At 40.6% G+C, this 27,183-nt stretch overlaps 1 protein-coding gene across 1 annotated transcript; it reads right to left on the reverse strand.

Moving 5' to 3' along the window:
• Nucleotides 1-1,572: 1,572 nt before the first annotated feature.
• LOC106172809 (BMP and activin membrane-bound inhibitor homolog) lies at nt 1,573-25,514 on the reverse strand. The gene is made up of 3 exons (XM_013553713.2): nt 25,069-25,514; nt 6,927-7,247; nt 1,573-2,236 (listed from the first exon to the last, which is right to left on the reverse strand). Exons 1-3 carry the CDS (start codon nt 25,121-25,123, stop codon nt 1,752-1,754), a joined length of 861 nt encoding a protein of 286 aa, XP_013409167.1. The 5' UTR covers nt 25,124-25,514; the 3' UTR covers nt 1,573-1,751.
• Nucleotides 25,515-27,183: the final 1,669 nt, after the last annotated feature.

Raw genomic sequence — 27,183 nt, forward strand, 5'->3', positions numbered from 1 at the left:
TTTTTGTTTTTTTTTCCTTCTTTTGGTTAAGTGTCTTCCTAATTTCGGCTTTTCTGGAGGTAAATTGAAACGCAGTGTTATACAGACAAAACTGCGAACAGTTGTTAACAAATACAAACACACACACACACATACAGAGAGAGAGAGAGAGAAATAGGGGGAGGACATAGCCCACAAATAGGAAAAGCGCTAGCCGGTATAACAAATAAAGTAGCACTCGACAAAAAATTGAAATCTTTTTTAAGCACAGTGGGAAAAACAGAAAAACAATTAATTCTTTTATTTTCGCTTTTTCCACTTGCGTGACGAGGCAGGAGTTGAAACCGCGCCAGTGGACCGTGAGACACAAGAACGGCATTAATTTTATTAATGTTACTTTCACTTAAAAGGAACAGAAATAGCGGCGTCTTCAGTGGACCGCGAAATGAGTCAGAAACTTTTATTCTGAAACTGGTAATCTGGCGCGATTGCTTTGTCTACTTTTCATCTAAAAGAAAGGTTCCAACACTTATTGAAATTCTGATTCAAATGTGGAATTTCTTCCAAATTTTCCACTTTCTATGCCTCCATCTCTTCTCATCTCATCTCATCTCATTTCTCCCTGCATTTACTCTATCAAAGAACCTCGGCGACCAGATCCTTGTTGTTTACCTGTGTTTACCAAAGAACGCGCCGCTTTGGGGCTGTTTTCCTGTTATTTGCAGCGTCTACGCAGCATGGCGACGTTTTTACGACTTCGATACCGTTCGTCTGCCTGATAAAACACGTCTATTTGTGACTAATCTAAAGAGCGTTGTTGTATCTATAGTCTCTAGTGTTTTATAGTTATATGGACATGTTTACGTTCCTGGAGGACCCTGGCTGCACGTTCTGTGACGGATTAGAAGATCGATACTGAAGTGCGCCGCTCTGAGGGGAAGTACATGTAAATCCAGGTGTGTTAGGAGAGAGAGAGAGAGAGAGATATCGGTTGTCCCCTTCTACGCTTGTTCACATAGGCCTAAAATTTCAATTTGCAAGACATCAAGGGTTGTTCAGTAGGCCTACATTGTGACAAATCATGTTTGGAGCCACTGAAAGAGGCTTAGCGAGAGGGACAAAGAGACTCACCCAATTCCAGAAGAAAAATTGATGCATCAGTTTTTTCTTTGTCTGTTTCTCCCCCCCCCCCCCCCTCTTTTTTTTTTTTTTTTTTTTTTTTTTCCACATCAACAGATCCATTATTTGAAACGTACCGACATTACGCTTATTTCAAAACTAATACGTGTGTAGGCCTACACCACAAAGTGAATTTTCAAATATATTGCGCGGATAGCAATATTTCTAGAAAGCATCAGAACACATCTTTAAACATTATGCTGTCACTTTTCTTTTATATCACGACTTAACTTGGGACATTCAACATTATATACGCTCGTACGTCTCAAGAGACTTCTTTTTAATCTCCAGATTTCAATAATAAGCTCCCGGCCACACGTGACAAAAACCACCCGATTCTGTACAAACAGTGACTTAAATGAACTTTAACGCGGAGGAATAATTGAAACAATAAATCAAACAACATATGCCTGGTTTCAAGTTTAAATTAAACAGTAAGATCTGTTTTTATTGGCAATAATAAATAGATCATATCTTTACTCATAAATACACAAAACGAGGACACGGTACTCGTTTTTTAACAACATACAACGTCTTTTGAAACAGGTTTCATACAGAATTATTTACACCAATGTACAAGTTCATATTTACAGCTATACAACAGTTAAATTCTCTGTGCTCTGGGGCTGCGCGCCCCATATCACGATAGAGCTTCGAGCGTCAGAGTCGCTTCCACTCCCGCTCCCTTTTAATTTCTCATAATCTGTCTTTTCGGGATCAATTTTTATATGAACATCTTTGTATATTTTGTTTTGCTTTCCTAACATGGCGTTGTTGAAATGAGCATTTTTATTCCCATGGTCGTAGAAGTGATCTGCGACGTAGAGTTGAGCTTTTGTCAAAGTTTTGTGATGATGACGCAACTTCCGGTGACGTAATCGGCTCGCGTCGTGTTTGAGCATGCGCACTGCAAGAAGTACGAGCATTATAAGAATAAATCCGCCAGCTATTGGCACGGCTATAACCGCGGCTTTAAACCAGAGTTCTCTCTCTATGGAAGGGTGGTTGGACTTTTCGTGAGCTTTCTCCTCCGAAGGAAAAAGTAACGAACTGCCGTCTCTTTGGTCTTGCTTTGCTTCTGAAAAAATAGATGATAAAAATCTTGAGTGTTGCTGGCTTAAGAATAAAAAATTTAAAATATTTGAAAAGATTTTTGTATCAATCTTTATCAACCAGCAAATATTCACTAGGCCTATATTTTTCTCCGTGGTCTTAAACTCAGAAAAAAATCTGAACACATCTAATTCGCATTTGCTCAAGACCATTAACTAGTTCTGTCACAAGAGAAAATTGCCGTCTTTTCAGCAAACCATTACCGTTATTCAGTATAACTTAGCGTGTCTTTTGCGGCCGTTAAAAAGTACTTAGAGAAATCTACGATTTGCAGAAATGCTGATAATTCGCTTAATTTGCATTCAGTCCCGAAAGGAAGTAAATTGAATTACATCGACGTCGCATAAATCTAGGCAAGACAAAAGAATGCCATTATCAAATTAGGGAGTTTGAACAAGAATCGTTCCCATTTGATGTCTCTTTGAAATGGAATTGAAATTTATGTAAATGGAAAATGGGCGTTTGTCAGACCGCGTGGCCGGGGCAGCATTTCCGCTTTAACGTATATCCGTGGATCGTCGACACTAGGGTGTCATTCACCTACAGAACGCAGGCTCTCGTCCCTCTGCGTTTAACAGACGGTCACAATCTTGATAGCCCAGACAGACTGACATATTGAATGAACTACCAGTCAACCAGGACGTCCGAGGGGACATTTTAACCACATAAGCACACGCTAGCCATGTATTACCGTAGGTGTATAGGTTAAAACTCCCCTATAGATCAGATATAGGCCTATAGATGTCATCCAGTTTCTACACAGCGCTTGCAACGTGATACTAAGGGTGATTAAGGGACCAGTTTACTTTAAACAAAAACCCCAGTAGGTTCGTCGAATGCGTTTCATGCCCGTTCTTTCAATGACGATGGTTAACAATTGTTTTTGTTGCGAAGTGTGTGTCATATTTCGTTTATATATATTAGTTTTATATCTTCACCGATTTCATTTTATTTTTATTGGTCCCAACCCACATCATTACGGGCTATTAATATCAATGAAATGTTGACAAGTGTGAGCTATGGGTAATGATTTCCCTAGAAATGAAAACGGACAAAAAATTAATTGACTTGGAATGATTCACGGTATTCTAGACCAAGCAAGTTTCTAGGTAGGCCTACGCTCCAATCATAAAGGTTTTTTTACCACAAATAGTTTTTAAGTATCAGTTTCAACTTTGTACAAAGTATTATCTGAACATTTCATCTGAAACACCGTGCAAACGCAGTCGATCAAAAAGGTTCTGATCTTCAAAATTCAACTTTGCTCCGATGGAACTAAAGTAATTAATCATCGCAATATTTGAAGGTGAAAATTAAAAGATGTTGACAGTGAAAAAAAAAGATGACATAGGACTACAATCTCATTTTGTTACGACGATTTGAGCACAACGCCGATCCGAGACCGTGACACCGGGGTGTCATTTTGTTGTTTGCGTTTTGGACACCAAAATGGTTCAGATCCGTGCAAACCTTGTCTGATCGCGTCTGCTGAAATCTTTTCGAAAGTCTCCTCTAAAATTGACTTGTTTGCCTTGTTTGAACCCTGCGCCGACAAACACAGACGTAATCAATTGTTTGTCATGCTTGAAACAGAACACAACAGGCTTACTCCTAAACCGTACAGATTTGGCAATAGTAAACAGATAGAGTTCCATACCAGGACAATTTTTAGCAAGGCACTTGCAGGGGAAAACGACAGGAATGGCAATGGCGACCACATCAGCGGTTCTCTCGCAGACGATGAAAAAATAGTCCCCAGTCAAGTGGTCGCCATTAAGTGCAGTTGCAGCTAACAACGCTCTCAGCCATGCGTTTTATTCCCAAGCATAAAAATCCAGCAGATGCACTTTAACTTTTACGGTTTAAATACAACATGAAACGATTTTAAATCACCATAGTCGTCCTGCGTGGGTCGAAAATAGTGATTATTAAATGAAATGGCGGCGGTTGCGAACTTTAGTTCAGTATGTTGTCAGTGTTGATGAATGGCGACTGCCACTGATAATGTTGAACGATTGCGTTAATAAAAAAAAATTCAACACGGTTTTCATGGACGGTTTACCATAAAATTACCCCCACTTCGTCTCTTCTAAAACGACTTTACGACGAATCAATTCTTCCGCCCTACAGACCATCTCATTTAACTTTCCTATTATCTATCTAGTCCAAAAACGATTTTGAAAATTACACCGAACTTCGTGAAAGCTTGAAAGATGGGGTCGCAGTATCGGAGATAAGTGTTACTTCCACACGCTAGCTGCGGTGGCTTTATAAGGAGATACCGTCTGACATAGCAGGGTATATTCTGGTTCTTAATTATTCGCCGGGGAGAGCGTCTCTACTAGGTTTGTTTTGTGATACTTGTTAAAATGAGTTTCCCTGGTAAAGGCACTGAAGGCAGTTTATTTCTTTCATTGAAAATATCTTTAGTTTTCTAATTCAGGTCTTGTTGGAAAATAAATAAATACTGTTTTGTTTCATTTTCTTTCTCTTTTTTCAAATATAAAGTTTGTTTAATCAGGTTGTATGGTTTTAAGAGATCTTAAGATAGGGCCTACATGGTTGTTTCTGTAGCTTTTTTAATTGGGCTAATTTCTAGAAATAAAATATCGCACGTAGCAATGCATGTTTGTCTACTTATAGTTCGCTTTTACTCATGCGGTTGATCTCACTAGGTTAGATGTGGTCTAGAATTCCGCCGGGATAAAAAACAACAAATGACGCAACATGGTACAATTTTCAACCCCACTGCTTGGAAAGTATCGCAACGTCTGTTTTCATTTGAAACACGGTACCAGACACGTCCGCTCAATCAGGTTTCATCTGTATCTGAGCAGACGATCGGCGCATCATGGCGGCTCAACCTGGTGTCGTCTGCCACTTGACAACGATATGGTAGAAAATCGCTCGTGCTGTTGTTAATTAACAGTTAAACCAGACTAGATAAGATGGGAGACTTTTTTTGAAGGGCGATTGTCGGCAACATCAGAAGACACGACCGTTGAAAGGCGAACAAAGTTACAAGGAAAATGAATACGCACCTTGTGCCATAGGCGGGGCTTAAGGTTAGGATCAGTGGAGGAAATAATATGCCGTCGTCTAGATGCAGCCATCTCGGCAGATCTCTTACAATATATTTTTTTTTTTACTCATTGATCTTTTTTTTCCTTAAAGAGTACGTAGAACAAAAACACTACAGTCACGAGATAAGGTGATGTTCACAATTATCACAAAAATTACGATGAGAAACCTTTGCCGCCAATGGGCCGGACGGGCTTAGTAACATAATTTCACATCCACTTGGGGGCGAATTCTGAAAGGCTCATTAAAAAGTCTGAACTAAATATTCAAGACAGGAACAAAATAAAGGCTTTCCATGGGAGTAATTTTTTCGACAGAAGTAAGACAGACGCAGTTGTAGGAAATCCACCCCCCTTTAAATAAGCACGTCCGTGGTAAATAATTCAGCAAAAATAATAAGGTGTCCACAAGCGTGCAGATCAAGCCGTAAAACATTTAGAGGTAATTTCTATCATGGAGGGGAGACAGCGCCGCAAATTGCTGATTGTCTAGCAGAAAATCGATCTAATTAGTTACAGTTCGTTCCAATTTATCGGAAAGAGAATACTAAAGGTCACCGCCGAGCTCGACTTGGAAGTATGCGGGGCAGATTTATTGGAGCACTGGATAAAATCTCGAGTGAATTCTGCAGAGATGTCAAATTGCATACTCAGTTCTAAATTGATGCTTAACAGTCCCATTTTGAACACTCTTCCACAATCTCGCCTTCTTTTATGTCTGCAACCGTTCTGGAACTCCAGTGTGCAAAAGTAGGCCTAGATGGTTGCGACCAATAATCGCATTTACTCTTCAACAATCTTTTTTAACAGAGAGGCTTGCTGCAAGTCTGTGTTATCAATAAACTTATTATTATTATTATTATTATTATTATTATTATTATTATTGGCGGGCCATTAATGCAAGCAAGGAATCACCAAGGGAACTGTCGTCAAGGTTCAAACATTGTGCACTGATTTGTTTCTCAATTATCTTCATCAATTTGTCGGCGTCAGCTTACCTAATTGTGTTTTTATACATTAATGAACGTTATACGTAATCAAATAGCTGCAGAATTTACCAGACGCCGTGTTTCGTGACGACGTTGCTGTTGCGTGAGAACAATAGTGCAATTAACGAGTCTGAAAATGCTGTTGTATAATTAAGACTCCGCTAAGTGCAGTTTTGCCGTGTGTTGTTCAAGGAGTGCGCAGAGATAGCAATAGATATACTTTGTATCAAGAACAAAGCGGTATTCTTGACTTCAAAGGCAAAATTATGCACTTAAAATAGGTGCAAGCGCCTACGTGTACGTGCGTGGCCTACTTTCGTTGAAGACGAACTTGCGTTACCGATGGTGGCAACTATAAATTAGAGCCCATATCTCCTAGAAAAGGTTAAATGTGTCTAGAAACGACGCTTATTCCACATAAGAAATAATAGATTAACCTTTTTATTTTAGTGCAAGTCATATTTTTTCTAGGTGGAATCCAAACTTCATCTTCCTTGTTATTTACTTCGTAGAACCCTCGGCTTAGATGCTGAATTAATTATTTTTTTCTACAAAACATTTTTTCAATTTCTTGGCACAATCTTACCTTGCTTGTAAGTTGTCTCGTTAGTTCTCGTACTGACGAGAATGCTGATGTCCAAACTGTCCATGTAGTTGCACATATCCTCTTTACAGCACATGATAATTGGCATATCTGGGTTTTGGGTGGCTGGGTTTTGCGCCCTTGCAACGTCCCTTGGCCGATCACAGACGGCGCTTGCTGACTGCGACAAACTCTCCATGCATCCGTGAACGGAGCGCGAGAGCGTCGTGTCAAACATCAGCTGCGTGAAGCACTGCCCCCTGGACTTGCACATGTAGCCCGTAGCTATACAATGGGGTTCATTGCAGTAGCACCGCACTTCACCTAAAATATCAAAGAATAACAACATTTATAACGCAATCTAATGAATCACGTCAAAATTAAAATACATTGTGTTTGATACTACATGAAATTTAGGAATCGCATAATTTAAGACAAGCGTTTTCTGAAATGTTTTGAAAGATGCATCCTAAGATTTATTGCCACGCCACATTAAATGACAGCCGGGGAATTTTTTCAGACAAAGATAGAACCAGCTTCATCGATGTTGGAACCAATACAAAAAATGTCATAAATGCATTAGCAAATGCGTGTAAGCATGTAAAATTGATGACCCCTGTATGTTCGTCAGTCACGCATTGTTTTGAGCAACATTCATCCATTAAGACAGTAGCGTGGCCTAATCACTGTTTCGAAATACAATAATGCCCAATGACACGTGCCAGGCATTGCAACACGCGATTCATTAGGGTCTGGTCGGCGCGTATTACCCGTGACTGCAGTCAACCCCATTACAGTTTTTGTGTCGTACTGTAATAAGCAAATTTCATTAGTTTAATGAATATTGGCGTGAACTAAGAAACAAAGTTCGTGTGCGACTTATTTGTCATGGATAATTCAAAAAGCCTAATGACAAAAATAGTGGTTGCATTATGTAGTAAAACAAGCTATAACTGCCATAGTTATTCAGGATTCTTTTAGATTAATGACTTCGTTATTTCCAGGCTACCTTTGGGCAAAACCTTGAACAATTACAAAATTCATTTTCCATCAGAAGTGTCATCGAGATTTGTGTTCTTAATTATTGTTAAGTTTTATTTTCAGGGCAATCCCGTTTATCACCCAAGCTATTGCGTGCAAACGTGTTTTTTTTTATTCCCCCCTGGTCCATGAATTTGAAATCCTAGGGTGAACAGACAACATAAAAACACCGTCACACACTGAGAGAGAGAGAGAGAGAGAGAGAGAGAGAGAAAGGGGGGTCAATCCCTCTTCCACTCTGTGCACTATCAGTTCTTATATTGTAATCCTTTATTGCAGAGTTTCGTAGCCGTAAATATTGGAGTACCGGTTATTAAGTCCACCCCCCCCCCCACCCCCACCTTTCCTTCCCCTCCAGACAACGTGTCTCCGGGTTATCACCCTTATCAGCCGGCCGCACACAGAACAATCAGTCAAATTGTCAAATGTCACCAAGCAATCCCGTGTGAGCGTGACAGAGCGGCCGTGTCACCACACAAGGTGTTATCAGCGGCTGATACCATTTTGTTTGTGACAGCGTGCTCCACCCGACAGAGGGCGCTTATCTTTGACGTAATCACGGCTGAGGAAGAGGCGGGTGAAAGGCATTGGGAAGAGACGAGAGTGACACCCGACTTTTTTTTATTTTTATTTTTTTTTTTAAATTTTTTTTTTTGATATCTGAAAATATTATTTTGGAGCTTTTTTGTAGCCTGTTTGTTTTAAAATCTTTCTTTTAAGAAAATCTTTCTTAAAAGAATAGAAGAAATCTCTCTCTCTCTCTCTCTCTCTCTCTACACTATAAAGGTAAATACTTTTCTCTTCGTTGTGTCGTTTCTCTGTAAGTATCATACACCTATGCATACAATGAAAATGGTTGGAGGCCAATCACAGCGAAGCCAATCGTTACTTAAAAATTCCTCCGTTCGCTACACCAGTAATTGCCTCTCATAAAGAAACATTACGCTAACAATGGACGTCATGTTCCCATACAATTTTCCCTTTGAATTCAAGAAAATTACTCTTCGGCTTATCAGTATTCTGCTTCAGTAGCTGACACTATTTAAGCGAAAAGAAGCACTTTAAAAAATCTTTATTTTTTTTTCAGCTAAGAGCTGACATTCTCAAGAGAATGGTATTAAAATAGAAGCACTATTTCTCGTGCCAGCGGGGATTTAAGAGAAGATAAGGTAGTGGAGAAAAGGAATTTTCACATCCAAAGATTTCTGTCAAGTACCATTTTATTTCCGAACCAACGAATTTGCTTGGTAATATATTGACACGTTTTCTAATTCGGCGCGAAGCTTCACTTTCTTCCAGAGGGCAACAGGGAGATTTTTTTCAGAGAAATATCAATAAATACCTGGCGAAAAAAATTCCCTCTATGACCCTATTGAAGGGTGGCTATGCACTATGGAAAAATGTGTATGTACACAGTGACTTCTTTCAATATCACCTCTAAGATTCAAACTTGCACCGAATGACGATTCAGTACTTTTATACATAATATGACAACGCAAAATACAAAAAGGCTACACATGAAGTATTCACTAATAATAGGTTAGGAGCAGAATCCGCCTCGAGGTTGAATTCCCTGTGAAAGTTCTCAAAGAATTAAGGTCGAAAGATCTTTCCTTCATAAAATTTACTATTTTCAGGGCAAGGGTCGGCCCTCCCCATTGCGGCAGACGACTAGATGTTTTCGGTGCTAGAAGGATGTCTTATACCTCCCCCCCTCCCCTATATCAGGAAAAATCACAGTGGATTTGAGTTTTGATAGCAGCGTTTTCAGCGGTGCGGTATCTTTCATTCGCATAACGGTCGACTTGTGTTGAAATCGCAAACTAAGTTTTTCCTCCTATAGAAATTTCTAGTTAGAACTACTAAAAACACTGTTTGAGAACCAGGTGGTGTGCATTGCCACTTCCACCATTTCTTTCTGCAACATGAGGTTTTGTTAATTTAATTTCCGATGAACGCCTCGTGTCCTTATCTGTCTTTAAGCGTCTCTAATCCACTCTATTTTAACAAGACAATTTGAAGATGATTTGATTCGATAGTTGGTCGACATTGCATTTATCGGTTTTCCTTCTTTGTTCGGTATAAAAACCAAAATCCGTGCAATCTGCATTTCTGTGATTTTGCTCATGGGGGTTTTCGTCATTTTCCCCGCCGTAATCCTCCACGTTCATCCAAAGTAGTATTGTGGTATACATGACTGATGAAAAAGGAATCTTATACCAGAGTTCCACTAAAGTCCCGTTTTCTCAAATGATTGATTAAGATCGCATTCATACTCCTTTTCTCTGTTCCCTTCGTTTTAGCAACCATCCCCCGTAAAACTAGCGTTTTAAGATGACTGATTGCCATCGATTCGCCGATGACAGAAGGCGGGGTTGATCTGTAATGCGTTTGGACGTGTGGGGAGATCTCGCTGATGATTAGAGAGGCTAGGTAATGATCGTGTGGAAATGCGTCATTGCCAATCACAGCACTATTTTCTCACATAACGGCAATAAACCCAGTATCTTTTTATTGATACCCTCTTTCACACGGCTGCACATAAGATCGTCCGGTATAACCCTCTGGTTCAAGGGTCTGTATAAGGCCGCATTCAGAACAGGGGACTAACTAGTCCGAGAGTCAAATATGGCGACCCACTACAAAGCTTGCCGTCTAATCCTCTTATAAACACTGAATATAGATACCCCTCGGGGAAGTGTTCAAGTGGGTCGGCCATATTTGACCCTCGGACTAGTTAGTCCACCGTTGTGAACGTGGCCTAAGAACCTCTTATACACTTCCTTGGGCAACTTCCACAAAAGGACATTAGGGAGATAACAGCATCAGTAAAGAAACGGAACACCAAGACTCAGAAAGTTCTTTACCGGTTACCGATATCCAGAATATTCAGCAGTTCAATTCAAGGTGGGCCCTGCTGCTGTTATGTGAAGCCAAATAATTTGGGAACCGCGGCGGAAAAGATGTAACCTAATTAACCAGAGCAGGATAACTGCCTCCTGGGAAAGTTATGTCCGTCTTCACGCATGTCGGGCACAGGTTTCACTAAAGATCGTTACTCCCCCCTTCCCCCCCCCCCCAAAAAAAAAAAGGTCTTAAACATCAGATCAAATATTTGGACAACTTCATTTTCAGATTGATCCATAGTTATCCATTCATATAATATATGACCTGCAAAAATCAGCCACAAAAATCTCCCTTGTTATCTTGATGTCCCATTCAATTAGACTACAGCTGATTTATTTTGAGTCAAAGGTGACGAAAACTTTGGTCAAAACACGTAGAACAATTTTCAAACCAAATTTCCTTTATGATACAAGCCTCTGGAACTCTGCGAAAGGGATAACATTCGCCGAATTCTGTGGAGGGGGGAACAGGTCGATAAGAACCGGTTGAAGAGGTTCCTATTTTTTTAAATCTTTTTCTTCTCCAGGACACTCAGTAATAACCCGGTGGTAAACAAACCCAGTCCTGCGCTTGATTTATGGTTTCAAACCCAGATCTGATGAGCGAGGTTTATGTAGCGTAAAAGACCGCTTGCCTGCTATTCATCTCACGGCAACTAAAAACCAAACCGGAGCCTAATAACTCTTTAAAAGCTTCCATTTCGGAGTGTGGGCAGTTTTATGGTATAAGGTGATGCTGGACGCTCACGGAGAAAACGGGCCGGGCGGAGAAGATCGCGCTCTGGGAAAACTACCCTGAATCTCCTACGTCACTTGTAACTCATCTCCGTTATAACAACAGTCTTTTCTATAATGGAGGCGAGTATTCGGTGACTTTTGACATTCAGGGTAGAAGAAGCCGGGAGACTGAGGAGAAACAACAAGTTCGGGAGAAATAAAGCGCATTCCTTCCAAACTGTGATGTATTTTTAAAAGCGTGTTTTTTCGAGTCTTTACTGTGGGGGATGGGAATATATAGGTGAAACGTCGTTCTTGTCACATCTTGTTTGCAACTGCTTCTCCTCTGAAGAGCATTGACTTGGGGGATTTGGCCACATTCCACAGAAATTGCGTTGCTTTCTATCTTCTAAAGATGTAACACTCCCCCAGCTCAGCGTCGGTGTGTGCGATGTATGTAACATTTAGCAGAGAAGTGGCATTAAAATATTTCTTGAAAGTACCCAAGCCTACTTAAGCTGTTTGGCCTCGCGATATGGGCCATTTTTCCGTACATTTTCGGTGCCATACACATCAATCTTTATATCTAACCAGAGCAAAGAAAATGCCCGCTCTAAGAGCCTTGGCGCCTGCAGAGACGAAGGAAATTATTCAAACTTATGCACCGACTTCCTCGCCCTAAGTGCTTCGGCAGGACGATGGGCTCTCACTTTTCTGGCGCGTTAAAACACCCAAAAAAACTGTACTGATTTAGTACCAAATGATGTCACTGAACGATTTAAGCCATTGAACAACCAACATTTGCTTTAAAAATTTAACCCCAGTGAGTGCGAGACGTCGACAGGGATCGACATTTCCCCTCCATGAAAAGCATAATACTCTAATGGCAACGTTTTAAAGGAAACGGCGTTCGCAGCGGTCAGTAATTCCCCCTCTTACGTCAACGGACAAGACAGGAGCGTTTAAGTGACCACTTAGGGACCTGTACTTTGCTGGTCACTCAGCCCCAACAATGGACCTAACGACTGACCCTCGGTCACTGGGTGCAGGCTCATTACCGTTTACTGGCCATAATGATACAGTAATGATCGTAATGACTGCACGGCGCCTACCACACAATAACGTCACGTCCTGGTTCCCCCGCAGACGAATATTACAGTATTAAGTGATTTTTTTCCTATCTGGATTCGACCTGTAGACTACCAATTTGACCCTTAACTACGAGTTAATTTCTGTCCGGAGTTATGGAAGTTTATGAAATCGTGTGTCATAGAGCCTGTCTGGTTTGATTGAAGTTGTCAAAAGAGAAGGGGGTTTAATTGTTTATATTGTGCAATGTTTACAACTTTGAACCTGTATCTGTTGTTTATAAAGCCACACAAAGAAAGGTACATTATAATGACAACAAATAGCAATAAATTGAGTCAAATAATCGACCTGGTCAAGATATATCTGGATTTTTATTTATTTATTTATGTATTTATTTTTTTATTTATTATTGAATGGCAACCATGTCACTGGCATCATACATTTGGGGAAAATACCGAGGATGCTATCAAACAACGTTCCAAACATTCGTCCCTTGTGACTTTGAATTTTAGCCACGTCCACCTACAGACTCTACAGACTCTACAGTGCATTATTCTGTCTCATTGTCATCTTACAGAAACCTCCTCTGGCCGAGTTACACAACTTAACAAAGCATCATTTAAACAAATGCAATATCGATCCACTATGGAAAAATGATCACCAATATTAAATGACGACGCTGTTTTGCTAGATCGATTTAAAACAAATATTGTTGGCACTTTTAGTTGTTCTTTAATTATTTATTTATTTTCCCTCCAAACGCTACAATACAAGCCCTCCTCAAGAGAAGCGACTGCCCTCTAACGTAATCTCGCAGCTTCTCGTGTTTATGAAGCTTGTAATAATTGCCGAAGACAAGATGGTAAAAACAGCTTGAGGACCTGACTTTGAAGTTGCGGATAAACTTCATGGTGGGATTGAGTTATCTGTGCAAACCTCCGTAGGGCCAAACAACCGTGCGTTCATCCTTGTATTAAAAACAAGTCGTCTAAATCCAAACAGTAATGCGCTGGTTCATCTAAGATCTAGACTAGCCTTGTGGAGTTCGCTGGGCGAATTTCAACATGAAAGAATTATCTCATTTATAAAATTAATCCCTGAAAGAAGTCTAGTGCTTTTATTTGCCAGTGTCCATGCCCAATATATCTCGTACGCTGCTACATAAACACACACGTGCTTGAAGATGCACAAGCACAGTAATATAGAAATATGCACAGCGGTTGTTGAACCTTTGCTTAAAACGCATAACGCTCACACAAGAATAAACACACGCATACTTGTGGACCAACAAACCCACATATATATATATATATACCTATATAAAGATTCAACCATAAAGCAATTCGGTTATGTGTTATGGTATCTCTTTCATTGTCGAAACAAACAAATATCGTTAGAATACCTGGCAAATCTACCAAAGCTAACCAAGACGAAAAGCTGCACACACCCCCCCCCCCCCCCAAGGAGTGTATCCAAAGACTTTATAGGACGTCACCCTGAGCAATGGATAGCAATATAACTCTCAGACAAAAGACAATTCCCAGTCTTAAAATATATGCTAGATGACAGCCCATATCGTGTACGTCAACAAAGACAATGGTATGGTCGACGTGACTGCACGCGCGGCAGAGTGTCGCCGCAGTGGCGCGAGGGGCGGTCTCGGGGGCCACGTGAAAGATATCGTGGCATGGATCTAGTCTAGTCTTGGGAAAAATTGTCATTTGTTACATATAAACTGTGACAATAGCTTGATGCAGATAAGGTTGACAAGTTGACTCCCTATCAACACTGAATGAAGCGTGCTTTTTACGCAAAGCAAAAAAAAAAAAGTTGCAATTTAGATTTAAAATTAATCTGCGACCAACCTTCAAGACTCCATAGCAAGATGTCTTTCCTTAAATTATCTATGTAATTATTAACAGACTTCAGTCTTTTTGCATCCAGGACATTACACATGTTACACAAGAGTGTCATTCTACGTTACAATATACATGACATATCATTGCCTCCTTTTAAGGTTCTCTCCTAAGAAATCGTACATGAGAGAGGCCAAACGGCACATGCTGCACCTACACCAAGTCCACCCCCCCCCCCCCCCCTCGTCTGGGCTACACAAAGAAAGTCGGTATCTGAAACAAAACATTGTTTGCTCTGCAATGCAAACTAAGTATAAGGACCTATATCGTGTGAAAAGCACAGATAATAGTGACTAACGTTCCTTAGATGTGCATCGAAAAAAATTGCTGAGAAAAAACGCCACAAGCCTTACTACAAGAGCGGTCTCTGACAATGCATATACGGATATTGTATTGTATTGTATTGTATTGTATTGTATTGTATTGTACTGTACGTTACTGTCTCCCTGTATAATTCACAGATCCCTTAGTTACAACCGAAGACTCGTCACCGCATTAAAAAACGACAAAAACCCAATGAGCACCACCGGTCAATATGAACTGGATTATTCATCATTCCTGATGAGAAAATCGGAAACTTTCACTATAACTACACAGAAGCGGCGACAGTACGGCGACCAGGAAGGGCGCACAGTCATCCGTGGACGACGATTGTGCAACCTAAGGATTAGGCTGTGCAGTGCCTCGGCTATTTATCTAGAATTCATTTCCATAATATTAGTGCCTCGAAACACCTAGCTACTTGTGTTACACGTTTAAGTGAAAGAGAAAACAAAAAACAACACAAAGTGCATACACTTTTTTTATCATCTAGTCACAGTAGAATACAGGTTCCATTGCATTATATTATTATTATTGTTGTTGTTGTTGTTGTTGTTATTATTATTTGATCAAATAATATCCTCAAATGTACTTGTAAATCTATAATCAAAACAAATTAAAACAAATCAAAGTTACTGGCGGTGTTGATTTTTTTCTATTTATTCCTCAGCAAGAAGTAGCAAATAAAGGGACGGCAAGTATCCCCCCCCCCCCACCACCACCACCATTACGTCACTGCAACATAAACAACATACATCCCTAACGTCGAGCCACAGACTTTGCTGTTAGTTTAGCGTCTAGCCGCTCCAGCTAGTAATTAATGTAGGCACCAATGCATTCGATTGTTCATTAATTCCAGTAACTACCGTTGGAGTTCGCTCATCTGTGCGGGAAGGGGGCCCTAATTAATCTTCACCGTGCAAAAAGCTCACCTTTTTCTGTTACCCTCTCTCGCAGGAGCCCCCAAAAAATGACAGTCTTGTCAAACAAAGGCATAGCGTTTTTATCTATATACCAGGACCATAGATGATTACATTTATGTACACTATTGCTTACTAATTTAACTTATTACTTATTACAATATTTCAGCATAGATAATCGGTAGACAACTTAACCAACATCTCCAACTTCATTTCAACACAATTTATGCTGAAATCCCTTCCTCAGACCTTTTATAACAACAGCAGACTCCTAGAGGTTATATACTATGACAGGAATAGTTCTTTAACCAGTCGTATTATTATTATTATTAGCGGCCATGAGATACATGACGCTCAAGGTATATAGTCTACAAGATACAGACAAAAGCGGAGCACCGTAATCTAGTGGGGAAGGGGGGTATATAAGGAAACTGAAACCTACATAAAGATAGGGAAAAGAGCTATAACAGAAAGTACCAGGTTCTGTGCGACAGCGGGTACGGTTTACGTTGTCGCACCCATTCAATGCGTGCATAAACAAAGGAAGAGAGGCTCCACTCAGGGAAGTGTCGGGTCCTCTGTGATTAGAGGGTACAATTAATGTTGACGCAGCCATTACATGTGCATTCAGAAGTCAGATCCACCTCTGATTACACTGTTTGTACACCATATCGCATCCTATGCACGTGAAAGGAAATTAGTTTACACTGGGTTCAGAGTCAAGCAAGCTAGCCCGAGTCAAGAGAGGGATTAACAACCTCTCACTAAGTGTGCCTGGGTATAAATAATACTCTCTTGATAATCAGAAGAGCGACCTCTCTTTCTCTCTCTCTCTCTCTCTCTTTCTCTCTCTCTCTCGGTGTGTGTGTGTGTGTGTGTGTGTGCGTGCCATCGCCAGCGCGTGTGTCCATGTGTGTTTGTTCTTATCTCTGACGACACATTAAATTTTGCAAGCTATTCCAATACGTGCTAATACTGAACACAGTCCCAAGACTTATCACGGACGGGCATATAATGAACAACATACGTGACTATGACCTAACCCTTTCCGTATCTTATCAGACACAGCTCTGATTTAAACCTTCTCTGTATCTCTTATCACGTGGGGGGAGAGAGTTACGGGGCATATTTATGTTATGTGTTATGGCACCCTATCCTTGATAGTGCCCCCCCCCCACACACACACCTCTCACCTCTCTCTCTATCTCTCTCACACACACACACACACACACACACACACTGGAGCTATATGCCATACTTCTCTCCTTGCAAAAAGTCGACGTTAACAACACGCAGATCGGTCCTTTCTCTACTTTACCTATACCGACAGGTGAATTTGTCCGAACGAAAAGAAAGAGCGAGAGAGATGGGAGTAGGGAAGGAAAGAAAGAAACACAAATAGCATGGCACATGTCGATGAACAGGAAATCCCTGTAAATTCCTCAGATAAATCATCAAAGAGGGAAAGAGAAGAGAATGAGAGAAAAGAGAGGGAGGGTGAGAAGGTGGAAAGTAGAGAGAGAGAGAGAGAGAGAGAGAGAGAGAGTGTTTATTTGTGACCCCACACAATCAAGTTTAATCCCGTGTGGTTTTTGAGCTCGATAGCTGGCCACACAATGTCGCGTCCACCTTGTCTCCGAGTAATATTTGACCGTTAAACACTGGAGCACTTCAGCGTTCTAGGGTTACCAGAGAACACCGGCTGAGTGCCGGGGAGCTATCGACTGACATGTCATGACGGTGTCAAAATGGCCGTCTTCTTGCTTTTCCCACGACGCGTCCACAAACAGACGACAGATTTGGTAACAAGATATGAGATCACATCACGCCTAATGGAGTCGAACGGATCTGCACTTGTTTCACTTTCGATAAATGTGCCCCTTTTTTCGTTGAATAATTAAAGAGTTGAAGATCGGTGTTTGACAAGTAATATTTTTGTTTTGGAAACTGACATTTGCTTTTTTTTTCTTTTCTGTTGAAAATAAAAGCGTTACTCATCATACTATTTCCCTTTCTTCTTTACCCTCCCCTTTTTTGTCTCCTCCTTGATTACCTAAATCATACTTAAAATTGATTTACTACCTATTTTCTCTGATAATCGAGATATTTTAGTCTTGCTCTTCACGGTCTCCACAATCCGGCAAGAGCCCATTTTATCCATATTAACGTTTCGATTTCATAAACATATCATCGCGGATCAATCTTGCTTGTAATTATACAAGAAATCCCGTTCATTTAATCCAACAAGGGCCATAAAGAAAAACATTAAAACGGATTACATTATCACCAAATAAATTTATCCCCGAGTCAATATGATTTTCACCTGTCATAAGCACACCTGAAGACCTCATTAAGGGCGACAAACAGACCACAGGGCTTTAAGTCCCCGGCTAGCGTCGTTATTGCTAATTACTCAGGCGACAGCGCGGATTAGGTGGCAGACAGACAGCAAAATCTCTTGTTTAAGTGGTAACGCGGCAGGTGACAGTAATTGACGAACGCTTTGATGAGCTATTTCCTTGGATGACACTTACGATGTCCTTTCAGGTGATAGAGAGGCGTAGTGGGTTAATAAATGGAATAGGGAAGGTCTCTCTCTCACTCTGTCTCTCTCTCTCTCTCTACGTGCGTGTGTGTGTATTTGTGTATGTGCATCATGTAAGTGTCACACACAGCTGTCCTTAGTCTCTCTGAATTCTTTTGGTAAAATAAAACTGTCTCATAAAAGGCAGGCCATAACTTAAAATAGTCTCCACCATCCGCTGAATAAATACAGATATTTTCACCTCATTCATTGTGCCGTCTCGAGTGCCGGTCCCTGCCCACTTGTTTTGTGCTAGCTCTCCTGTGGTATCACTGTCAAGGATGGGTATTCATCTGTATTCACGATGGACGCGACTACACCGGCGACAACATCACTCGAATATACAAACGCGGGGAGAGGGGCGGGCAAGACGCTGGATGGGGAGAGGGGCAATTGTCTTGGGGGGGGGGGGTGTCATCGCTAGGCTTCAGTGATATTTTGAATTTCATTTTAGAAATATTGTATATATCAATAAAGAATTACCTTTTCTGACTGAGATTCTATTGCTAATCATCAACGATCTCTTGTCAGATTCGCTTTAAGGGCTTATATTATTATTTTTAAAACAGGTAAGTGAACGCAATGAAAGGTGAACAAAGTTATTCAAGTTTTGACAAACGCACATTTTAATACTCATTCGCGGTGGAGACGCTCATTGACCAAAATCGTCTTTCGCTGCCACGTCTCCCACGTGGAGTCCTTCAGAGATATGCGCCCAAAATACACCTATCATTTTATAGCTGATAAACATCCGATTTGATAGTTTTAATACTTCATTCCGCAAATTCCATATTATTTATCACAGATTCGTTTCCTTTCTGGCGTTGCCATATCAAGCGGTGTGAATGTGTCAAGCACCCGCTGTCTGGCAGGTCGACGTAAGGCAAAGTAATCGAACGTCAGGATAATAAAGCTGTAGGGGCTGTGTTTATGTACCCATGGCTCAAGTCCGAGTGCTCAAGGATAACCATGCCTCACATTGAAAATATTTAGACAGAGGTTAACCTTCTCATTTTATACCCACGTCAAGGAGTCTCCAGCGTTTCCCCCCCTGCCCTCCCCCCTCCCCCAAAAAACTCATATCAGTTTAGGCAAAAGATTACCTAAGTATCTAATACTGATAATGAAGAGATACCAGGGAATATTTCATATATGGTCAGCTAGGAATGCAAGATGACCTACAAGACCTTACATTAATTTACGTACGATTTCTTTGTATACAAAAACTAATCTGCCACTCTTTATATGCCTCCCACAAAGAAAAGTGGGCAACATGTCCTTATGGATGTGGAGGTTTATCGTGTTCATATATTTATATGTACAAATATATATTAACCGGGTCTTCAGTACACGAAGCATAAAAAGATTTTATAAATAGCGTTCAGCTTCACACCAGAGGCCCTTTAAAGGCAACCGTTCTCCGCGTCAAGAACCCGTGGAACAATACCGGAGTTTGTCACAGCCTGATCCACAGGGTCATTACCGCTAAAGACTCCCCCATTACCGATGACAGCGTCTATGGAGAGGGGAAGAAAGGGTCCCCTTACGGGTCACGGCGTCCAAAGACATTTACGAAGGGCACATTTTCGGTTTTCTTCGTATCCAAATCTTTGCACTTACGCAGTGCAACAAAGATGATTGAAGAAGATTGATTCTTAAAATTCATATTAATGTGTGTGATTGTAGACGGGAAGATTGTCATTAAAGGCAGATAGAATGCTTTGACATTTAATAGCGATAATTTTGAAATCCTGGACGGCCGTCATGATACAGATAAAATGAACAAGCAACAAAAGACAGGCCAACACGTGAAGAAAAGAAAGAAATCAAACATAAAAACTTCATATATCACCTATTTTCCAGGTCTATCTTGAACCTAATATTAAACTGCCACTGTTTGGCTCGCAATTAACGCTTACGTGATTTTTTACTTTTTATTAGTGAGAAACGTAGCGGAAAAGCTCAAGCTATAAGTGCTTAAAGCGTTGTGATAAATTAACACATCCTTTTCTTTCAGAACGGGTGAAATCTTATTTTACTTCTCAAGAATTTAAAATCTCCCTTTTTCGGTTTGACGTAGAAGTGTCCTCGAGATGAGTTATCTGAAAAAAATATCTCTGTTTCATATCTTAAACTACTTTCGTCCTCTGTCTACAGATGTATGGGCAGCGATAAACGGACAAACAAGAGCAGAGAGAGAAAATAGACATTATTACAAGGGAAGGTGCCGAGATGCAACGTCCTTATGAACTTCGACACGACAAAAATGGCGGTTTGTCTGCAGACGGTTCACAATTATAAATCCCGATTTCTCCCAAGCAGACACTTGAACTCAAAACAAAATCGTAAAAACTCTTTGAAGTGATATCAGATTAAATCTTTCAGACAAAAAGGTCATTATGCAATTAAGTATAATACGATATTGTCTCTAGTAAAGGTGATGCCACACAAGAGAGAGGGAGCAGGGAGGGAGGGAACGAGAACAGCCTGAGATTGTTCTTCAATGGACATTATGGGATATAATTATTATGCTATACGTCGCCGCCTGGTGATTGAATGGGGTGATTTGTGCATTTGAGTGAGACTTTCCTTTCAGATGGCACCGGCTGATATCGCCTGTGCAATCCTATCTCAAGGTCTCATCCGTTTCTGCGTATCGTGAATAACTTTACAAACAGCCGCCTAACTTCCGTGCGTGATAAAATAATGCTTTTTATCTTGCGTTTCGGTTAAATGACAAGTCACAGCTAACAATGGGTGTCTTTTTGTCACCGGAATTCTTAAAAGATATGGATGCGAGATATCCAATGAACTCATTCAAGTAGAACGTTACTGCTGAGTGATATAATCTGTAACTCATCATTGCTGGGGCTATAGAGAAAAACCTCTCTCTCTCTCTCTCTCAGCTGTTACCCGTCAGCTTCAATACCAATATATCACAATTACATAAAACATACGCCAAATAATTCTCCATACGCCAAATATTTCTCCCATCCCTTAATTTTCCCAAGGGCTCTCAAAGAACAATTGCTCCTTAAACTGTCACTTCTTTACGAACCACCGCTTCATATATCCAAAAGATTAATCACAGCATTTTGCAATTCTCATAATGGCATATTCATCGAGGTTTATTGCAGCTTGGTGCCTATAGTAGGCCCATTATACGGTATAGAGGTTGACATAATGGGAAATCGGGGTAGCTTTTTTTTAATGGAAAAAGGTCAAAGAAAATGAGCAGTGTTGACCTTGATAAAGAGGGGGGGGGGGGAGGTGGTCGTCTAAGGAATCGCGAAAGGTTAGTAACGGTTCTTGAAAGTTTATTGCTGGAAATTTTAGTCAGTCTCTTTAGAAGCAATTTTTTCGCGTAAACCCTTACTCAAAATGTTGAATTATGTGACATGACGTTGTGTGCTTGAAACAATTGTCCCACATACAGTAACACATCTTTTTATTCACCGATGTTGAGGAAATCTCAGGGATGTTCATAGCAAGGACACATCTGAGATATCCAAAACAAGAAAGGCTGTAGAGGACGGCAAATACTACCAATGACAGGCTGACAAACTAGTCATAAAGAAGAACAAATATTTGAAACTAAAATTTTCAATTTTGAGAATTCATCTCAATTAAAGATACTTAAAATGTAAATTGTTCCTAAAGAGATTATAATCTTTTTTTTTACCAATGAAGAATAACGTTTCGTTATCCATCGTCATCGTTGTCAAGAGACAAGACAAAAAGTTGTTTCAACCAATATTTACATTTAATATCTAAACGGACCACTATATGCATTTTATCTTGCACGGAAATAGTTTTCTTTCTTTTTATTTTTTGCAATTTTTTGAAACCGGTCCCTGACACAGTACCCGATATGATCTTCACTCATCAAGGAAGGGGAGGGGCGGGGTCCGGGGAGAAACACGATTGAGGCGGGCCGCCAGGAAGACTGATCAATTCCACGTTTGGCTTCCCTATCAACACCAATTACGACCCCAGCATTCTGTGCTTTACAGAGAAATGGGGGTCCATTAGCGAGGGAACAATGCACAGGCCCAACAGTGTTAGAACTTATTTTTACGATTATGTGTGTGTGTGTGTATGTGTGTGTGTGCGTGTGTGAGCAAGAGAGAGAGAGAGAGGAGAGAGAGAGAAGGTAGGAGATGCAGAGAGCATGGCGTGTCTATGAACAGGAAATCCTTGCAAATTCCTCAGATAAACTATCAAATTCCTCTTCCAATCACCCGGTTGTCTTTCGAGCGTGCATGGGTTTGTGTTAACTACCACAGGTTATAGAAGACACTTGAACATTGAGAGCATTCTTCAGGAACAACCCACTTCACTTCACCCATGCCTGTGGCCCCAGCAAAATTCCCCTTTCCCTGAACACTGTATTATGAAGAAAGCCATAAAGTATCCACGTTCAGGGCATGGTGGTTTTTGACACCGGTCCATGATGTGGATAGACATAAAGAAACCCTGGGCCCAGTAAATGGGAAGATCGCAGGTAGATAGTGGAGTACAAATTCCGGTGCCTTATTGGCAATTTCAATCGCCGTGTTCGACTCCGGTCCGCTGTGTTCAACTAATTCGATATAAATGAAGAACTGTCTGCACCCAGTCTTAGTATATTTGTTCTATCCTTGTCCCGGTGTGATATTATGATTTGTGTGGAAACTTGGTATTATTCATTCAAGGTGATTGGAATCGCATAAGTGATATATTCATACTGGTCACAAAATAGATGGAAAAGAGAGATGGAAAGAGAACAGAACGAAACGAAACACATCAGTCTTCCTCTATTTCTCCATTTAAATTACACTTAGAAATCTCCCTAGAGTTCGCACTGACTTCAATGACGCAAATATTCGCTTGTAAGTACCAATAACTTCAATAACTGGCATCGGGGATTCCCGTTAACAAGTCGCCCAAGTAAATGGCAGTCTAAGGTCGGGCAATAACACAGTCGGGGCGGGTTTTATGGCCGAAATCTCCGGCTCCAACGCAAACTGTGCGAGACCAGTAAATGCCAATAGCAAAGGCTGATAAGACCCCTTAATACGGCCAGACAAAAGGGATTGGTGTAATTTGGAAAATTTACTGCTCTCCCCAGGGCAGTGTTGTTTCTTTGGCCTTTGAAAGACTGCGGCTCCCTCCGGCGCCGTGTCCTCACCGTTGGTGACAAAACTGGGCAGACGACAGAATTGGAAATAAAAATTGTAAGCAACGGCGGAGATGTATTGGAAACCTTTTAGTGTGTGGGAGAAAGATAGTAGAATAGTTCTTTGAGGAAAGTGAAAGAAATGTTGGTAACGTAGAAGATACCAGATTTTTTTTTTAATTGACGCAAAGTGAAGAATTGTTAGATGATATTTTTTTTCAAAGACAAATTAATTTAAATATCTGTCGTCTGTACCTTTCAGACGACATCATAACGACGTCAAAAATACCTGATGTTGCAGCGTAATAACCAGGCACATAACATGGCACAGCCATCCATATAATGCTACCATTTTTTCTTACAACATACCATGGTGCGGCACTCACAAGTAACCCAAGCCCCGACTTCTGCTAATCAAGCTTCAGTTACATGCCCATTTATTTCTTTTTCCAGCCATCAACTTGTATTTATTTTTGTCACGCAGCGGGACGGTTAGAAAATTAACCTTGGATGCGCGCTTAATTCCAGTGCGATACATTTTAACGTGATCTAACGCGCAGTAATTTATCACCCAGCGTGAAATATATATTTGGGGTTAACGCAACGGCCGTTGAAAGTAACCCGAGCCGAGATTGCTGTGAAACTAAAACAGCGCACTAAAACCGTACTTTGACAGTACAGCCGCGGTAATAGATGGCGGAGTTATTGTGTGCCAGTGAACCGTGGAGTCCTCTCTTCTACGCCGACCCACCCCCTACCGGTTCGTTGACATAGCCCTTTCTTGAAACCACCGGGAGGAATTTTCACACAAACTCCCTCACCCCGTGATGCGCTCCACGGCCGATGTTAAGAGTCCTTTTCGAGTCCCCCTTAAATCCTCTTCACCATGTGCTCGACAAAACCCCCTGAGCAAACTTGGGGAGTTGTTGAAGTTCCCCTGCACAATTTACAGCACTAATGCGTCACGAGTTTAATTTTACATTAACTTGGCCTTTCTTAGTAATGTTATCAAAATAGTGATAAAACTTTTATACACTGGATTGTGTAGATACATGCTCTGTGTGAAAGTAACGAAAGTTTAAAGCAAAGTTGAAGATCGAACGCTCACAATGCACAATGTACACCGACTCGAGTCAACCTTAAACCTACGAGTCGACGCAAAGTAAACCTTTCTTTCTGCCCCGTTTGTTAACAAAACATACAATTCATTCTTCTTTTCACAGCATGCCCCATGCCTTCCACTAGAACGAACACGTTGAACTGCTAGGCCTCTAACGGAGGATAAAACCGACCTTTCTCTCCACTGTTTATTCCATACATTAGTCCATAACATAGCGTATAAACGAGGCGATTTATTAAATATTGTGATATCATATTCATTAGACTGCACAGGTCGAAGCGGGTGAGATTTGGAAAGGGGGGGGGGGGGAGAAGTCAATGGATGGATCTAGAGTTGATCATCGGGGGATTAGGAGAATAAAGATTAAACTCACCTTGCGTTTTCGTGACCCAGATAGTAAGCAGTATGAGTAGTATGTGAACCTCCATAGCTGTAGGTGACAGGGGACAGACCAGCTGCCCTTTGACGAGTCCCTCTCTCCTGCTTTAAGTCCACCTAATGTGTTCTTAGTTAAAATCCACTGGTTTAAATCCCACAACTCGGCATCAAACCATGTCTCGTCGTCACTGTTCCCCTCACACTGGTATATAAATATTAATACCAATATATGTGTAGAGAAAGAGAGCTAGAGCGTCAAGTCCACACGCTGTTTAAAGTGCTGTGTACGCGAAGAGCTCTCTGTGTGTTAATGTGTGTAAAGCCCAATGCGCCTCGTACTACTAAAGCTTAACCAGCCTGCCTGCCTCGGCGTGATGACGTAGGCAGAAAGTTACTGACTTTTAAGCTTATTAGCGAAGCACTCCGCGCGGCGCCCGACTGTCGCAGTAGAGGAGATACGATATAAAAGGTTGTCTACCTAGGTCGGCTTTAACACAGTCACTAGCAGAGAGCTGGGAGATCGCCCCGCTAGATTAAAGGGTCTAGCAGCATTTATGTAAATTCCTTGGTCGCCCGCCCCTGAATCAGTCGAGGGGTAATTTGTTTGTTTTTTGAGGTAAAGAGGACTGAGTTTAAAGAGGAGTTAAAGAGAATTTGATATAGGTAACAGAGACGCGGAGGAAAGATAACGCTTTTCTTATAGACCTCGTTTACTTCTGGTTGAGCGAACGCTGTGTCAGTTCTCATAGTCGTTGTCACTATTGCGACTTTGTCAGCTTGTCACGGCGAACCTAGCTGTCGTCACTGAGAGGACACATTTGACAAATTACCCGTCCCCGCCTATGACTGTGAATGTGTTGAAATGGGCGACTGTACCGGCTATAGAAAAGGCCGGGTTTTTCATTTGAGACCATAAAACGATTCTTAAGTGGATGGTGCAGGGCTCCAGCAAGGATTTTATATACAAAGAGTTATGGTTTTCGTCTAGCTGTCTCGACGTGAACTTCCATGCCATTTTTACCATGTAATGGTTACTCCTATCTGCCCATTTTTAAGGATTTTCCCAGGAGATTTTGATGTTATTCTTTATGCTTTTTCTTCGTGTCTTATTTTCATTATCTCTTTTCCATTTCTAAGATAATTACCGTGACTTTACAGTTGTTTCTTTTTGTCATATTTAAAAAAAAAAAAAAAAAAAAAAAGAATATTCTTACAAATTCACTGCTCTATGAACAAAGAACTCTAATTCAAACGAGCGGAAGCCAATAATAATAAAAGAACAGAAACAAAGACAAGATAAAAGTAATAAAGATAACACCGAAAACATAAAATATAAAAATGTAGTAAAATTCACCTAAATAAACAAAAAAAAAACTATCTAGAAGAGGCAAGGGCCTATACATGAAAGTATCTATACCTCCCAGAGAGTTTTATTAATACTTAATAATATCAAGAACGTGGGTTGAAGTGCACTTGGCTCTAGTTTGCTACACGCACGCGTGCAGTAGTCGGTTTATATAGTAATGTCCCTTGGCTGGATAACATGGCCTACCGCATGGGAAACTGTCAGCTGTCATGAGCTGCCACGAAATTACTAATCTCTCTGTAAATATGATAAAAGTTAACTACCTTCCAGTCTGACACGTGACGCAATTTCTTTACACTTTTTGAGATTAGAGAGTCTCGTAATTATTAAGACTAAGTAGTCGGAGTTCAAGATATGTCGAGGTGGCACCCCCAGAGTAAAAAAATGTAGAAATAGACTCGGGAAAGTTTTTTTTTTTTTTTTTTTTTTTTTTTTTGAGAGGAGGGGAGTGAGGGTTGTATGATGCCTAATTCTAGCGAACGTTATCAACTCAGTGTTAATGTTAAATTCTTCAAGCACAGTAACCCTATGTAATATGACAACTCACTTCTCGAGTGGCATTTTTACCAGCCCTTTTCTTCGTCGAGTCGAGCAGTGGACCTTTCGCCAGTAAATAAATAAATAAATAAATAAATAAATAAATAAATAAATCATTGTTACATATTTATGGACTAGTTCCTGTAATTTTTTTATTTCTTCATTTTTTATTCGATTTATTTTATTTCTTTTCATTCACTGCGATGC

This window comes from Lingula anatina, chromosome 5 (assembly GCF_051362555.1).
Source record: "Lingula anatina isolate TDL-2025a chromosome 5, LinAna3.0, whole genome shotgun sequence".
NCBI classification, from domain to species: domain Eukaryota; kingdom Metazoa; phylum Brachiopoda; class Lingulata; order Lingulida; family Lingulidae; genus Lingula; species Lingula anatina.